At 36.1% G+C, this 17,872-nt stretch overlaps 1 protein-coding gene across 1 annotated transcript in view; it reads right to left on the reverse strand.

Annotated features, from left to right (window-relative positions):
* The window catches only part of LOC128867138 (hemicentin-1), a gene marked incomplete at its 5' end in the record, with an annotated part of 225,193 nt that overhangs the window by 68,807 nt on the left and 138,514 nt on the right, over positions 1 to 17,872 (reverse strand). The window contains 2 exons of the mRNA XM_054108237.1: positions 347 to 561; positions 16,700 to 16,859. Coding sequence (XP_053964212.1) covers positions 347 to 561; positions 16,700 to 16,859 — 375 coding nt within the window. The remainder of the gene's footprint in view (positions 1 to 346; positions 562 to 16,699; positions 16,860 to 17,872) is intronic.

The following is a 17,872-nucleotide window of genomic DNA, read 5'->3' on the forward strand; positions in this document are numbered from 1 at the left end:
AGAGGCACGCATAAATGCATTAATGCATGAATGCCTGAGAGGCCGAGAGGCTGAAAGCCGGCGTGCCGCCGTATGTTTGCACGCTTGTTTGAAGGTGCAAATGTCACGTGACGACTACATCGCATTTTGACTGCTAGTACAGCAGCAGCAGTGGCACTCCATGCGCCACATCATAATTCATTCGGCTGACATTCGATCAACTGAACTGGACCGGAAAGCCAGGCTCACACGCAGCTAACCAGTCAACAGTCATCGTGACAGCACTCAGCAGCTATACTATACTTCTACTACTCCCAACACTTCATCTCGTCTATCCCTTTCATCATTTTGCTTTCTTCACACTTACATTCTCCGTCATGGGCGTGTAGTGCGCTATGCTACGTCCTCGATCCACAGCGATGAGCGAAGCTGGGATGTCAATGGTCTCGCCGAGTGTTGCATTGAATTTCCAGATGTATGTCGCCTCCATCGGATTCGCCTCAATTTCGCAGGCAATTTTAACCATCTCATGTCGACCGGAACTATAAGCGAAACGTTGGCCAGGCCGGCAGACGGGCGCAACTGAAAATAGAAGAGCGGAACAGAAGCGAAACGGTAAAACATCAGACATTTAAAGTGACATGCAGTAGTAGTTGCAAAATGCGTATGTGTGTTTATGTGAGTTTGTGTGCGTGCGTGCACTCGTACGCTTGTCAGTGGCTGCCTTAAGTTCACAAGTCGTAGGCGGCACTTGGGTCGGCAAGTGCCAGCAAGCAGCCCACTTGCGGCCCAACATTTGCATAATTAAATGAAAACATTGACTTAAGTTTAATTTCGTCTTAAATGCAGAAATCAATTGGAATTTTTTTTCCTTTATCGCTTTTTCTTCTCCCATTTTGCCATCGCACTTCAGGACTTTTCCATCTATAATTCTTCAGCTTGGCATTATTTTAATTTCAAGTCTGTCATTGAATGATGGATTGACTTTTTAAAATGATTTTTCACTGGAGTGGCAATTTTAATTTGCTCACGTCCAACACAAACGCATACACATGCATACGCATACATACATACATACACACATATTTGTGAAGTTCATATCATATTTTACGCCTTTGCGTACATTCAGCAGCTGTGGAAAATGTGAATATTGGAACTCTGGTGACGAGTGTGGAATAAGTGGAGTAATAACACAAGCATTCTTGGAAATCTTTGGGCTTTAAGCGGTATTGACATTAAAGCCATTTTAATAAATTGTAATAATTTTGTCTCATTTAAATTTAAGTGGGTTTTTGTTCATAAGTGTGAAAAATCCGAGAAAAAAATTGGTGAGTTGGCAAATCGGCGCAACCAGAAAAATTTTAATTTGCGTTAATTGCAATTTTGTTCACAAATGCTCTTAGAAAAGTGGTACAAATTTATTTACAAGGGAGCGAACTATTTTAGCAAAAATATATTTTAAAAAAAATTTTAAAGAAACGAATATTATTTCCCATCTGAATGAGGTATTGTATGCTTCGTAAAGAGAGCAGAGGGATAAAAACTCAACTTATAAAGTTTTTTTCTGTGTCTATTAGTCTTGAGATCACTTGGAACAAGACAAAGCCACCGGTTAACACTTTGAGTGCCGTCATATGTATGAAATTTCTATACCCCAGGTATTATGTTGTTGTATTGTAGTAGCAGCTTTTGTTAAATATTAAATAAAAATATTTTTTCGCCAATGCGTCGGCGTTTTTAAACATTTTAATATTTTTTTTTTAATTCTCTAGTATCGAATAAAATATTTTAAAAACAATTTTGTTCAAAATTAAAAAAAAAATTTTGTATTGTAATTTTCTGGCTTTTTCTAGCATTAAATTTTTTTTTAACTTTTAGGACAAAATAAAATATTAAAATAAATTCATTTGTTCAAAATTTTTAAAGCTAAAAACATTTTAAAGTTTGCCAGTTTACTTTTTAAAATTTTAAATTATAGGTTTTTTAGGATAAAATATAATAATGAAAACAAGAATTTTTCGTTCAAAATAAAGACAAATTTGTAATTTTCCGACTTTTTCTAACATTTTAATATAATACAAAATATAATAGATGCTTTCCTCCTCGGGTCATGTTCTTCGATTTCGATGTAACGCCCATATGTTGCTCTCGGGTCAAAATAATGAGACACGTATTTTTTTGTTCGCCCGAAAAAAATTTTTTTCAAGAGTTATCGGCAATTTTTTTTTCGGCTCAAAATCGATTTTTTTTAATTATGTAAGAAAAAAATTTTTTTAAATGCCCATAACTTAGTCAAAAATGAACCGATTTTAATAATTCTGGGTTCAAAATGATCGTCATTACTTACACGAGCGACTTCATGTAGAAACAATTGCAAAAAAGTAGTTGAAAATTTTTTATTTAGCAAAAAAGAAAAAAAATTCAAATTTTTTCGAAATTCAATATTTCAAAAAGTTTATTTTTGTTTTTTTTATAACTTTTTCCAAATCAAGAGGACACCTCAAACTTCAATTGAGCTGAATGCCCAGTAGCTAAAATGAGTTGTTTTTGAGTAATGAATTTTTGAGTAAAAAACCTGTTTTGCACTTTTTGTTTTTTGCAAATAAATTTTTTTGTTGAAAAGTTTTAGGAAAAAATAATTTTAAAATTTGCCAGTTTGTCGCTACTTTTTAAAATTTTAATTATATTATATTTCATTTTATTTTTTTAGGATGAATATAATATCGAAAAAAAAATTGTTTATTCAAAATTAAAAAAAAAATCTTGTAATTTTTCGACTTTGATTAATCTTTTATTAATTTTCGTTTTCATTTTTTAAGACAAAATATAATATTTATAAAATAATTTTTTTTGAAAATTTTTAGAAAATTTTTTTTTGTCTCTGTGTCCATTAATTTTCGAGTTATATTCAAATACGTACATCAAACCAGTGGGAATCCCAATATGAAAGTTTCAGGGATTACTGAGCGTATTTCTTCGTTGTTCTTGATTGGTATCGATAACCGATTAGGCGATTTTGGCCGAGTTTAACAAAGCGCGCCAGTCGTTTCTTTCTCGTGCTAATCGCCAGTTAGACACGTCAAGTGAAGCCACTGGATCTTTATTCCCTGCGCAATGTCTGAGTCGACGTAAAGCGCATACAGCTCATCGTTTCATCGCCTACGATATTCGCCATCACCAACGTGCAAAGGTAAAACAGAACAGAAAGGTTCCGCAGAATCTTTCTCTAAAACACACCAAGTGACGCCTCATCGGATATTATCATCGTCCAAGTCTCTACGCCATACGTTAGGACGGGCATGATGAGATCTTTATAACGGTTTAGTTGTGTTCGTCGCTAGAGGACTTTACTCAATTGCTACTTAGTTCTTAATAAAAAAAAAAGGAAAATCGGTTGGTGTCGAATCGTTGTGAGATGCCCAGCTTGTTCCGTAATTGGCCTAAATATCTAAATTTCATCTGAAGGAATCTATCTCCTATATGAGTCAGTCCAAGAGAAATTGTGTTACATTAGGCCAATGCCAGGTCAGGAATCTTGATGCATAGTATCTCGACAGAAGCTGCAGGAGCTTGCTTGAAAGGATCTTCTATTTACACTTTATAGTCCGTACCTGACGCCATGTGATTACCTGTTGTTACAGTCTACTGCGAACGATTTAGGTGAAGAAAAGTTCAGCAAAAGAGAAGCCACTGTCTCAGTTTCTTTGCCAATAGAGACGCTTTCTTTGAGGGAGCTTTACATTAGAAATTAGAACTAGACGGCCAGACTCTTGTACCCATTACCTGTTCTTTGTGAATTTTCCTGTTCTTCTAAGGTCAACTTCTGCTTGCGTCTGCATGTTTTTAATATACAACATTTCCAAAGTGTTGGTTAGTTGGTTTAAGTGTACTACAACTTAATTTTTAAGATATTCGAAATATACAGGGTGGGCCATATAGCGTTTGCTTTTTTAACCACCCATTTTTTTGAGAATGGTAACACAAATGACATATCAAATGTTCATAATTTACTTAAAGGTTTGACATTTACGAAATGGGACGCTATAGGCTTGAACAAAATTGGGAAATATTGAAAAAATATTTCCAAAGTGGTAAGTCTTCTTCTTATAGGTTCCTTCAACTTTTATCTGGAGCACAGGGCAAATATTGAGCTGTTGAGTTTTGTTACTCTCGAAGTTTTACACTCAAAAATCACAATTTCATAGAATCTTTACCAGCAAAATGCGTTACTGAGATTATCTTTTTATTTCAGTTTTAACAGGTGTAAATTGCATGGCCTAAACTCACACATACGTAAAATTGTTATGGCAATTTGCAGCTGCTGTCAAGCATTTAAATTCTATGCTGGAAATTACTTTAACGACTGTAACCATACGAGTAAGCCTGAGACTACAATTCCTTATCTTTGTATGTTAGATATGCGTGCGATATGTAGAGGAGATTCAGAAATAATTAAACAATTTAAAATATGCAAAACGAAATTGTCTACAATGCGAGTAAATACCAAATAAGGATACGACAAATAATTTGCCATTGCCAAAGCCCATAGGGTAATGCAAGGATAGTACGAAATGCAAAACATATTTACTACGAGCTACTGCAGGACATGCAAACTGAAATCAAGTAGAAGACAACTGGCCAGGAGGTCACAGATTAGGAGGGTGTCAGTCAACCCAGGCATGCAGGTAGCTAGACAAAACAGCTTTGGACACTCAAAATGACAGACGCACTTGAGTACTCAGAGATGTTACTAACTACAAGCGATACTAAATAGTTGCATACAAAAACACAAGCTTTGAAACACACATGCATGTGTATGTGTGGGAATGTAGATACTTGTAACAGCAGCTGGCAGTATCTGTTCAAGGAATTAGGTACGGTAAAAGTTTCTTATAGTTTCTTTCTATCATTGATTGATAATGGCTTAGTTGCATTCTGAAGATTTAAGCTAGTTAAACTCCTACCTATTCAGAATTGCTCTTGAGTGAACTCCTCTTAAAGCTAATCATTTCTTTACTTGGCTTCTTCAACTAAATAATCTAACACTCCTTTTTACTTTGGAGCCAGGCCATATTTTGGGTCTATTTCACAGTCACGGTACATTGTAATAGCTTGACAAATTAATTAGAAGACTGTTTTTCAAAGTGCAATGGATTTTAACACCGAATGAAAGAAAGAATTGGAGCATTCATTCATCCATTAGAGTACAGTTTGTCAAGGAATTGTTTTCTCATCTACTAATCTAGCGAAATTTATGGTTTTTTTTTCAATCTTTGATTTTATTTGGCTAATATAAATAATTCAGAAGCCAACTAAAAAAAGAGCACAAATAAAAAAAATTTTGGTTATTCCATTTAATACACGTCATTCCATTTTATACACGTCAAATACAGTTGTCAAAAAGTCGTTTTACAGTTGCAGTTAATAGCCTTAAGTTATACGAGTATGCTGTAAAAAATGAAATGTGAATCAGTATTTTGTGTGACTACCACGTGTATCTATAACTTCTTGTTTCTTCTGTTTCTCATGGGATGAATACATTTTTGAAAATTATAGTCGTGGGGTATCCTGTACCATTTCTCGAACGTAATGTGTTTGACTTCTGCCCGACTTTTTCAGTATTTTTTGCAACTTTTTTCTTTAAATAATCGCACAAATTTTCTATTGGACTGATATTTGGGCTTTGGGTTGATATATCTAATACTTTACTGCAGTAAATAAAATCCACATGCTGATAATATGAGCTTTATGTTTTGGATCGTTGCCTTGGTAGAATTTAAACTAAGGTTTGTTGTCAACAATGAAACCCAATTTTGTTGCACTAATTGTCAAATGGCACTGCAGATTGTCTCAAATATTGTGTCATCTTCTATAAACACCAAGCCACCGACTCGCTTGCTGGATATGGAACCCCATACCACGCTGACAATTCGCCAAATTTCACTGTCGGTAGAATATTTTGCCTTTCTATTGTCGCAGAATATCACATCATCCCAGCAGCCATCTAGTTGAGCCAGCTACGTTCTAATGAAAGATAACTGCTTTTTAATATGCTTCTTTCGAGCAACTTGTGAAGTATATTTGTGCTTTTGTAAAATTTGTCAGACTGTTTCATGAGAAACCCCACTCTCATCTCTATGCCCACTAGCGAGATTTCTTGTCGAAATCTGCGAGTTTGCGACTAATTTGGTGCGGACAAATATTTGCCATGATCTCCCACTTGTAGATTTTGACTCCAGCAAATTTTCAGTTTTTGCACGATTTATTACGTTGTAAATAGTTTGTCGGGTTAAGGAAAAAAAAAACATTTCTTATAACGGTTGCACACTTTTTCTTATTGTATAATTGTAGTGGATCGACTGTATACCTCAAACAATATCCGTTTTCTAGTAATTCTTGCACTCTTTTTAATTTAAGTAAATTTACGTGACATTTTGAAGAAAAAAATCACCCATACGTTAATTACGTAACTGATGAAGGACTAAGGGAACTCATTGAAATAACGGTATTGCAAATCATCTTAGAAAACGATGTTGAAAATAGGTATGTACGTATAAATAAATACTTTCCTGACAGCTGAGGCAAAGACTTGTTTTGTTTTTGTATATCTGGTTTTGCTTCCTGGTGGCGCCTATAGTTACCAGTTCGATTCACTACTTCTCTGCTCGCTATGGCTGGGCTCTTCTCGCTTGACGAGTAGAACTCACTGGTAGAACTCACTATTTTCAATGCTGCCAACTCTCTTTTCTAATATTAGGCAAATTTTATTAGACTGCGTTCATACCGAGCAAATTTTGTTGCTTCAACTTTGAGTATACGCTTCTGATGTTCCCGTCGTGTTCACACACCTTGCAATTGTTAGTTTTCAGTTAACATGCAACAATAGCAGCAAGAGCAAAAAAGAAGTAGGTTTTGTAAAGCATTTTTGTTTTATTTCTTAGTTCAAACATGCGTTTTTCCAATTTTAGATGGCAAAAAAACGTTCAATCTGGACGAAGATGGTCGAGCAGGCGATCATAGCCAAGTGGGGGAACGCACAAATGATTTGCGTAGGCCAAAAATAAATGTCGACATACACAACGACATGGTTGTCGAAATGGCAGGCAAGTACAGTGCGGTGGAGATCCATATAGAAATAACTTAACAAAGAAATACAGGCACATTTTTATCTAACTCTTTCCGTTTTACCATTAATTAACTTGCAAAGTTTTGCAGAGAAAAGAAATGGGTCTGATGGGTCTGCACAGTGGTCCCGCCGCGTAGAAAGATCGGTCATAAGAACTTTTGGCGTGATAAATGACGTTTTTAAGTTGAGAAATGTTTTTATTTGTTAAAAAACATTAAGATATATAAAAAGTAATATATATAAAAATAATAATAACAATAATATATAATAAAGTACAATAATATAAATATAATTAATATAAAAAGTCAAAGGAAAATTAGGTACTCACATTTTTTATATACAATTTTTTTGTTTCGTTTAAAGTTTTGCATAAATCTTAAATTATAAACAATAATAGAAAAAAAAACATTAAATTCCGAAAGGATGAGCATAAAGTATACTTGAATGCCAGTTAACTTATTCTTATTTATGAAAACAATAAAATATTCACTTCCAAAAAAGTTAATGTACACTTCTCTTGACATCATAGATTTCTTTTTACATGGTAATTTTCGTAGACTATATATAAATGGATCGGAATTAAGAAGAAGCCTGTGCAAAAGATTCGTGTTAGTTACAGTTCTTGAGTGCTTTCTGGTATTGTGACGTCTGAATTGTTTCACTAATTTATTAAATGATTCAGCTGCCTCCTCTGATAATTCTCCAATTGATAATAAACAATGATCGATCACCTCCGACCCATGAATGAGCACTTTATGAACTGATGCAGGTAAATTATGCCATGAATATTTACTAACTAGAATTTTAGCAGTGTCTAGTGCGTATATTTTGAATTTATTCGAATTAATTTTAAAACCAGATGAAAGACATTGTAGGAGATAACTACATCTGTCTATAACGTGTCTGTCTATTCCTGTGATTTCGGATGATATGGTTGAATGAAGGAAAAATTTTCGTGCTGTATTTCCATCATTAGAGGTGCCACTTCCTCCAATTCGCGGTTTGTCAACTATCAAGCCTAATTGTTCTCTAAACTCCCTCTGAACAAATTCCTTTCTCTTAGCTAAAAGTGCTTTTTCCTCAGATGAACGTGCTTGCCACCTTTTAAATTCGATTCTATAAGAAACATGAATAAAGTATTCAAAAAATCTTATCCAAGAATGCAGGGGTGATAAACCAAATTCAAATCTACTGGAGTTTACTTGTTTGTTTCTACACTTTTCTAAGTCATTCATTAGGTGTCATTCTTTAGGTGTCACACCACAAATATAACATTTACTCGTAGATGAGTCACTAAGAGCACAGCACACTTTACCATCAACCATAGTTAATTGTAAAGAATGACTTACTTTATAACTTTGGTTATCGATTTTAATAACAGACGGATTCAAGTCACCAATAGCTTTTTTCAAATGCTCTTCTTCTTGAACACAAAGAGCTTTAGTTTCTTTAGCAAATTTGAAAACGTATAGGCCGACAAAACCTTGTGGCGACATCTATCAACATCATTTTTAATGCTATTGTAACATAACCACGTGTCCAGAATATGCATGCGCGTAAATGAACACTTCAAATTTACACCTAAAACAACAAAAAAAATCTTTATTAGCAATCATGGTAGAATCACATTTTTCAAAATCCTACACATAGGTGCAGATTAGACCCTATATCAGCGCAATCGCAGGCCATCGCAGCTGGAAATTATTTTTCCTTAAAGAGGACATACGTAAGAATATTTTAATGTATGTTTGTGCAGATTCGTGCGAACTTAGTTAAAACTTTACAAACTTCTTATAAAAAAAATAAACGGCAAATTTTAAAGTACGTATTTGGTATGGTCTGAAAACCTATTAAATAATAATTAAAAAAGATAACAAAACGTTTAACATGTCGTACATACCTTCAATTTGAATTGTACAACAGGTCATAAACACAGTAATGCTTAGAAAAATAACACTTGCCGGAACTGCGTAAGTACGGAGCGGAGATCACGCTAACTATCATTTTTCAAATTCTCTTACTTTGGAGGCACAATTAAAAGTGCATTGTTTGTGCAGTTGAAATTTCTTTCGTACTCTAAGTTACTATGACTAATTGACTAACATTTAGCTAAATATTGTTGCATAATTTTAACATGACTATTTTCATCCAATGTCCGATGGCGGAGCCACTGTGGTCTGGGGCGATTTTGAGATGTTACGGATACAATGCTACTTTGGACTAAGGCCTTCGAAATTTCGTTCATTGTTTCGATATTGCGGAACAGTTAGGGTAATAGCAATTTCAGATTTTTTTTTGATAAATAATTATTTTTTAGTATCAGTGGAGTTAATACACGTATTTGTCAGTAGAGTTAATACCCCTAACAACCACCTGTCACACTACAATTTTAATCAGAATTAACTGCGCCGGTAATGATCTGTTGTGCCATTTGGTTAGTTCACTTATTTTTCTAGCAAAAATGCCACGTATGAGTAGAAAGTAAGTTAACCATATTGCTGACAAATTCAATATTAATAAAAATGACACTGCTCACATAGGCGTATAATGTTCGTGAATATTCTTTTGCGAGTAAAAACTGCGACTAACCAGCAAAAACTCGGATAATTATTTGCAAAAAAACAAACTTTTCATTGGGCAAGTTGTCAAATGCGAAAAGCATATAAAAGGTTTTGTACCACAGATATGTTCGCCCAATTTTTTCATATTATTATTATCCATAATTTGTTGCACGGATACTGCACATAAATACATACTCGTACGCACATACATTGGTAATACATCTCGTATAAACCACAGCACCACAGCCTTTGACTTCAGTAATAATTCTGAAATTCGTGTTTATGTGTAGTCACTGTACATGGCCACCTACTTGACTAGGCAGAAATGTTTTACCTTGCTTGTAGTACTCATAACACTGTAGGATTATACATACATATATATGTATGTACTAATATCAAATACAGCAACTAAATTCGGCTGGCTGCCCATTGGAGCTCTTTGCATAGAACTACTGCTGTTTGGTAAATGCTGAATAATTTAGTTTAATTTCAAGAGTTGCAATGAAATCACGATCGTCGCCTCTGTAACTGCTTCAAGTCTACTTGTATGTATGTAAGTCTTTCTTAAATACGTGCGTTCATAGAGATTTAGCGACAAATACACATAAATATTTCGCATGTACTGGAGTGAACGCCTTTCCGAATTTGTGTACTTATCATCATGTAACCTCAGAAATTTGCTATTGCATTAATATACTGATATACATGGGCGTGTGTATGTGTGTATGTGTGCCTGTTTGCTTGTATTATAAGCACATATTTTGTATCGTAATGCACAATTAATTTTTATGCGCCTGAAACAATGGGAAATTGAAAATTTCATTTAAATTAATGTCGACCTACGGGTTTCGATGTCTACAAATCTACGACTGGATGAGTCTACAACTAATTGGCCTCGCTCGCTTAATTGAGAAAATATGTTGGTACTACGTATGAAGCAAATAAATTAACGGTGGCTATGATATTGTTTTGTAATTTATACTGCCTACTTATATAAAAATATTGCTTCAATTTGTGGCGCAGAGTATGAAAGTAGGGATGCATGTATGTGGCATGACTTTGTTAATATTCACAAATAATTTCGATTACCACCACAATTTGCTCTCATGAGTATATGTTAGTATATATACGAGTACTTCTATATATAAATATACATACATACGCACAATTCTAATACACTTTCAATCGGCATACCAGCAAATTCTCAATTACTTGCCTTTGGGTTTATTTGCAAATACACAAATATTTTATATTCAAAATGAAAGGCACAATTAATTTTTAGCTTAAATGCGCAATTTACACTCGTACAAGGGGTGCCTTTTATATGTCGGGATTAGAGAACAAAAACAAGTTTTAATCATCGAAAATCATTTTATTGTTTTTCAAAATATTCTCCATGAAGATCTATACACTTTTGCATGCGTTTGAACCAATTGTCGAAGCACTTTTGCCACTCTGAATGAGGTACCTCCAAAACATGCATTCTGAATGCCGCAACCGCTTCTTCAGTTTTTTGACCATTTCCTTCGACCAATCGACTCGAGCCTTTTTTTGAGCGATTGACAAATTGTGTGGGATCCAACGTTAACAAATTTTTTTGACAGTCAAATGTTTATGCAATATTGAATGTATGCTGGTCCCACTAATGCCTAAGTTGTAAAAAATAATAGGACGAAAATGTTCACGATTTAATTCCATTTTTGGACCGAGATGAATCTTTAAGTTACTGTAAACAACACAAATAGTGCTGGTATTTCAAAACGTTCTGAGTACGTAAAAGCCAAATATTGTCAGACTTTGCGATAAAGCTGTCAGTTGCCAGATTTCAACACCAGGGTTGCCAAATCCCGACATATAAAAGGCACACCTCGTATTAGATATTAAATTTCTTTACATACAGGGTGGATCATCTAGTTTGAAATTATTTTAAGTTATTAGTACTAAAGAAAATGTTGAAGAAATGAAAACCCATTTGAAACAGCGCAAATTCTTTCGGAAAACATTTGTGGAATTGTTGAGGAAAACCTAATTTTGGCGATAAATATCGAGTACAGTAATTAGCACACTGGCTACCTAGGCCTTCAGTGCCTAATGGCGATTACAAAATTACTTTATTCCAACTTTACATTTTAGTTATGGTCTGATACCTGTATATGTATTAATACATTTCATAGAGTTGTATACTTTAATCACATTGTGAGAGGTAATTTATTTAATAGAGTGGATGGTACCATAGTTCTAAATCCAGTAGTGCGTTTGGAGGTTAGTGTTGAGCAGAGGTCTAGGATGTGTTGGATTTAGAGATGCCCTCCACAAAACTGACAGGTCCGGGAAGGAGAGCCGCGGAGAAGATGTTCGTGTGTTAGTTTAGTATGACCGAGGCTACATTTAGTATGAAAGTTGTGATTTGGTGTTTGGAAAGGGAAGTTGGGAATAGGTATCTCTTACAACTAAGGTTTATAACGGTGTATGGATGATTAAATTGAGACCATTCAGCCTTTTTCAAGAAGGAAGAATGGAGGTGAGTAGTTTTAAGAGTGTTATTTGAGAAGAATGTGTCGAAAGTGAGGGAGGGGTAGGAATATGCGTTTTTGGCTGCTGCATTTTACATTTCCAGGGATGCCTATCTGGCTAGGTATTCATAGAAGCTGTTATAATATTTTATTATTATAATTTATCCCTGATTCGAAAAACGAGCTGATTCGACAAACGACGGTCTGTACATATTAGGAATTTGCCTTTATTATTTATTGCATACACTGGCGCTTGGAGGATAGCCAATGCCTCGCCAGAAAAAAATGAGCTATTTGGAGTCAGCCAACCATTGGATATTAGGCATTCTCTACCACAGCAAAAGTTTTACTATGGTCAGTACCAGAATTAACAGTGAAAATCGTTATCCAACCCTTTAAGGACTGCGAATGAATTATTTCATAAAACGTTGTATAAAAACTACCGCATTTGTGTTAAGTATACGGAGAGCATAGAGGTTGGCATTTATTGATGCAGGAAGGATTTTCCAAGGACATTGGCCACGGAGTTTCGAGCAAGATGCCGGTAAGAAAATACCGAGGTTGTTGCAGTTGTAGATGCAACGACGGATGACTGACCCAATTTTGAAAGATCGATTATGGCGAGAAGCGGTTTTAAATTGTTGAAAAGAAGATTATTATAGCTAAACCACACTTGATAGTAGGCGCAGCGAAAGCTTTAAGGCTACGCCTGACCGCTGAACGATAAGGGGTATTGAGAAGGTTTAGATGCTGTTTGGCACACCAGCCAAGAAATGGGTAGACAGATATCGATTCTATTTAGATAATGCGAGGGATCGAGTAATGATCATAAGTGTGTTTTGATGTATACGAAGGTGTTTTAACTGTTAGTTATGGAACACTATTTCATCCTAAGAGAATGACTGTTTGGTGCGAATTTTTAAGCAAAGGCATCTTTGGCAAATGCTTTTTTTTGGAAATGCTGCTGGAAAAGCTATTTCGGTCAAAGGTGAGCGCTACAAAGGTATGATAAATGATTTCTAGTCTGAAATTGAAGATACGGACTTGGACGATCTTTGGTATTAGCAGGATGACGCACCATACCACACCACCATACCGCGTCAAACTCAGTAATCGCCGTCTCGGCGTTGTCGATTGACCAGTTCGGAGCTGCAATTTGACGACATTAGACTTTTTTGTGGTGTGCCGTAAATTACCAATATTATGTGAATTATCGAGTGAGCCATTCGGAAGACAGAGCACAAAAACTTCCCCACGGTCTTTGAAACCGGGTTAACAGACGCAACCAGCCAAGAAATGGTGAAATGAAAATAGTAAGAAATGCAGAGATGCTGTTCCAGGACTAATGGGAATGTGTACTCTTTTGAATAATTCAATAAAAGAACGAAAAAAGAAATATTTTTTCCTAATTTTTATTTTTAATTTTTATAAAGAAGCCAATGTTCTTTGTTATCTTATTTTGTTTGATGGGATATAAGGCCTCTTCAAACCGCTTCCAATCGTGATGACCAATGATGACTTCTTTCAAAAAATTTCACTGCAGTCATAAGTTTATTTTCGAGAGTACTCTTCCACGTGCCCCTAGGGCTTTTTTTCTATTGCCTAGAGAGTTCCAATCGAGTGATTGCCTGCATATTTTTGTGCGATCCTTTCGAAGAGTATAGCAAAACTACCAACATTCATATAAATATATTAGGGCGGGTCGATTTAAAAATCGCTCATTGCTAGGTGAAAATCGTAGTCTAGGGATCAAAATAAGAAACTTTGCCGAAGGAACCATACCTCTAAAACGAATTCTGATGTCCCCCAATTTGGGTAGAACGAAAAATCCCACTTTGACCCATTTAGAGTGCTCCAATCGAGTCCAAATGTATGACCGACCCACACTAACTTTGGACGGCCGATCCACCCATGCTAGTGGCACACCCCCTGGAACTCACCTGGGGGGTTCCCCATACAATCATTTCAAAATATCACAATTTTTGGCCTTTACATGAGAAAAGAAACTAAAAAGTTCGACCCAAATTCGGGGGCATCAGAATTCGTGTTAATGGTATGGTTCCTTCGGCAAAGTTTCTTATTTTGATCCCTAGAATATGATTTTCACAGAGCAATGTGCGATTTTTTGGCCTCCCCTCAAATCGACCCGGCCTAATATATATTTATCATTGGCGCGTACACCGTTTTTGGGTGTTTGGCCTCCTCCTACTTGTGGCGTGCGTCTTGATGTTGTTCCACAAATGGAGGGGCCTACAGTTTCAAGCCCACTCCACACGGCAAATATTTTTATGAAGAGCTTTCTTATGGCAGAAATACACTCGGAGGTTTGCATACCGAGGGGCGACCGCCATTAGAAAAATGTTTTTCTTAATTTTGGTGCTTCGCCGAGATTCGAACCTACGTTCTCTCTGTGAACTCCGAATGGTATTCACGCACCAACCCATTCAACTATGGCGGCCGCTACTTACGCCGCTTTATTTCAGTCTGAATGTGTTACTGCTTAAAATTCGTCCAACGCGCTCTGTTGTTGATTGTTTTGGGCCACCAAATCCGCAATAAACCTTTTAAACATTTCTTAACTAAAACTTGCGGCTTTTTTTGTAGCCCTATGAAATTAATTGAGTTCACCCATTCTGTGAGGCATTGCGAAATCAAGCGTTTTGAGTACTAAACACGTGGAAGTCCACGTCTTTTACTAATATTCAAATGAAAGTATTCAAAATAAGATTAACAATTTTTGTTATAGATGTGTTCATTTTAAGCCATCCAAGCGTAAGCGAGTAGGTACGACGTTTGCATACACCTCACCTTCTACAAGGCTCTAAATCATATTCTGATGATGATTTTCCATGTTGATTTCAGGCTCATAATGTCGATGTGCTTACTTTCATTCGTCCTTCTTTCATCAAACATTACTCACTTCGATTAATACATTTCTTCCGATATGAAACCTGCTTCTTGCCAATATTCCACTCGAGTAAAAGAGAGTTGGAAAATGAATTATGATAAAAAAACCTGAATGATGACCTATCCTACGCAGTAAAATATGTTTTTGCTATCTCCCTGCCGGCGTTGTTGGTGCTGGAACGAATGCAATCTTAATTTGTAAGCTTTGACATAACGAACACGCCAGAGTGCTGTTTTGCTTTAGCTTTTTGTTTGAAGCTATATTTTTGCAATTTTTCAACTCGCTTTAATTACGATTCCGAATATTTCAACAAATTGAAATCCCATGCAATTTATCACTTCTTGCTCGTACTCGTACTAATCTCGCTCCACAGGACATGCAGGATGCACAAATGGATAGAGGTATGAACGTACCACATTGGTCATTGACATATGAAATTTACGATTAAAAAAGGGAAATGTGGTCAAGCCTAGTGGAAAGTGCAAAAACCGGTTTGCTCGTAATTTTAATTTCCGAAAATCGTAGTTGCAAAAACAGCAGCAGAAGTAGAAGGCGACAATCGATGCTGTCAGCCAAGCCATAGTCACAATTTAAATGCCACAGCATTGCGGAAGCATAGAAATATATGTATGTGTATGTATATGTGTCTGAAAAACTTGGAGAAATTCAAGCCTTGTACATTTGTCTGCCTCTATGTAAGTATGTATGTATGTAGGCGCATAAGTCACAAGAAAATCTGGACAAAAGTAAGATGAATGCTTTGACAGTTGCCCTGGCAGATGGTACAGGATGTAAAGTGGCTGCTACAGGATGCGTACGCTTCGTTGCAACCTGTGAACCAAAAGCAGGATCTCATAAGTGTATGAGTGTATGAGCGTATGAGTGTATGAGTGTATGAGTGTATGAGTGAATGAGTGTATGAGTGTATGAGTGTATGAGTGTATGAGTGTATGAGTGTGTGAGTGTATGAGTGTATGCTGACGACTGCTAGCCGGCTGCGCTGAGTCAAGGGATTGTCGGCCGCTTTGCCATTTTGCCGATTTGTTGTGCTGCATTTTGAATTTCTTTGTAATTTCTCTTCGCCAGGCATAAGAAATGACAGGCAATTTGTTTGTTCTACATCCAAACTAAAGCCTACCAAACCTGAGTGGCAAACAAACAGATAAATAAATAAGCAAGAAGGATGTGACAAAAAGCTATGGGAAGCAAAAATACGAGTACTCGCAGCAGAGACAGTCTTCCGCTGGCAGGAGGTGTCCTGTGCATGCCTGCCATATTTATATTTGTCAAATGCTCACTTTTTTAGTTTATATGCGTGCACTTGTGAACTGCATGCCTGTCATATTATTGAGATTGCAAGAGGTTGTTAAAGCAGGAAAAACATTTACACTTTTGCACAATGCGGAACAGAAAAATTGGATGAGAGAAAAAAAAATTAAATCTCTTCACCGGCCCATTTGTACTCGTACTCATACAAACGAATCTATTTAAGAGCTGTGTGTATTGTTGTAAAAAAATTCTATTTCATGGGAATTGCAAGAAAAATATTTATGCATGTATATGTGTCTATACTGTAGTTGTTGCTAGCTTTAACTTTTAATTTTGTACTCACATCGTATGTCTAAATGCACTGGATTGCTCTCGCCATCGCCTTCCCGATTGCTGCCCACACAGGTGTAGATACCCGCACGGGCGCGGCTTACGTTCTGCAACACCAAACTCTGGTTGGCCACGATGATACCCTCGGCTAGATTGTTTTCCAGAATGTTACCCTGTAGAGGAAATATGTTAAATTAAAAATCAATGAATCGAAGTATTAGAAAAAGTATTATAGATAAAACAGCTGTAGCCTTAAACATATCTTAACCTGCACGGAAAGCAAGTGGGGTGAGAGTGGACACGGCAGAACTAATAAAAATTAAGTTGAAATTTTTATAAGATTATTTTTTTGGAAAATAAAAAATTTTCAACTACTTTTTTGCAATTGTTTCTACATGAAGTCGTTCGTGTAAGTAATGACAATCATTTTGAACCCAGAATCATTAAAATCGGTTCATTTTTGGCTAAGTTATGAGCATTAAAAAAAAAAAATTTTTATATAATGAAAAAAATCGATTTTGAGCCGAAGAACAAAATTGCCGATAAATCTTGAAAAAAATTTTTTTTGGGCGAACAAAAAAATGCGTGTCTCATTATTTTGATCAGAGAGCAACATATTTGAGTTACATCGAAATCGAAGAACATGTCCCGAATAACCCGGTTTAATTGAAATGGAAAGCATCCAATAACATTTAGCAACAGTTCCTCTTCTTCTTGGTAGGCCCGATATCCGCTTAAGCGATTTTCGCCGAGTTTAATAAAACGCGCCAGTCGTTTATTTCTCGTGCTAACCGGCGCCAATTGGACACACCAAGTAAAGTCAAGTAATTCTGCACCTGATCTTTCCAACGCAGAGGAGGCCTTCCTCTTCCTCTGCTACAACCAGCAGCTAACGCATCAAATACGTTCAGAGCCGGATCATTTGTATCCATTCGGATGACTTGACCCAGCGAACAAAACCACTGGATCTTTATTCGCTGCGCTATGTCGACTTCGTCGTAAAGTTCTTACAGCTCATCGTTCCGTCGCCTGCGATACTTGCCATTACCAGCGCGCAAAGGTGAAACACTCTTCCGCAGAATCTTTCTCTCAAACACACCAAGTGACGCCTCATCGGATATCGTCACCGCCCAATCTTCTATACCATACGTTAGGACGGGCATAATGAGAGCTTTATAAGGTGTTA

The sequence above is a fragment of the Anastrepha ludens genome, chromosome 6, assembly GCF_028408465.1.
Source record: "Anastrepha ludens isolate Willacy chromosome 6, idAnaLude1.1, whole genome shotgun sequence".
Taxonomy (NCBI): domain Eukaryota; kingdom Metazoa; phylum Arthropoda; class Insecta; order Diptera; family Tephritidae; genus Anastrepha; species Anastrepha ludens.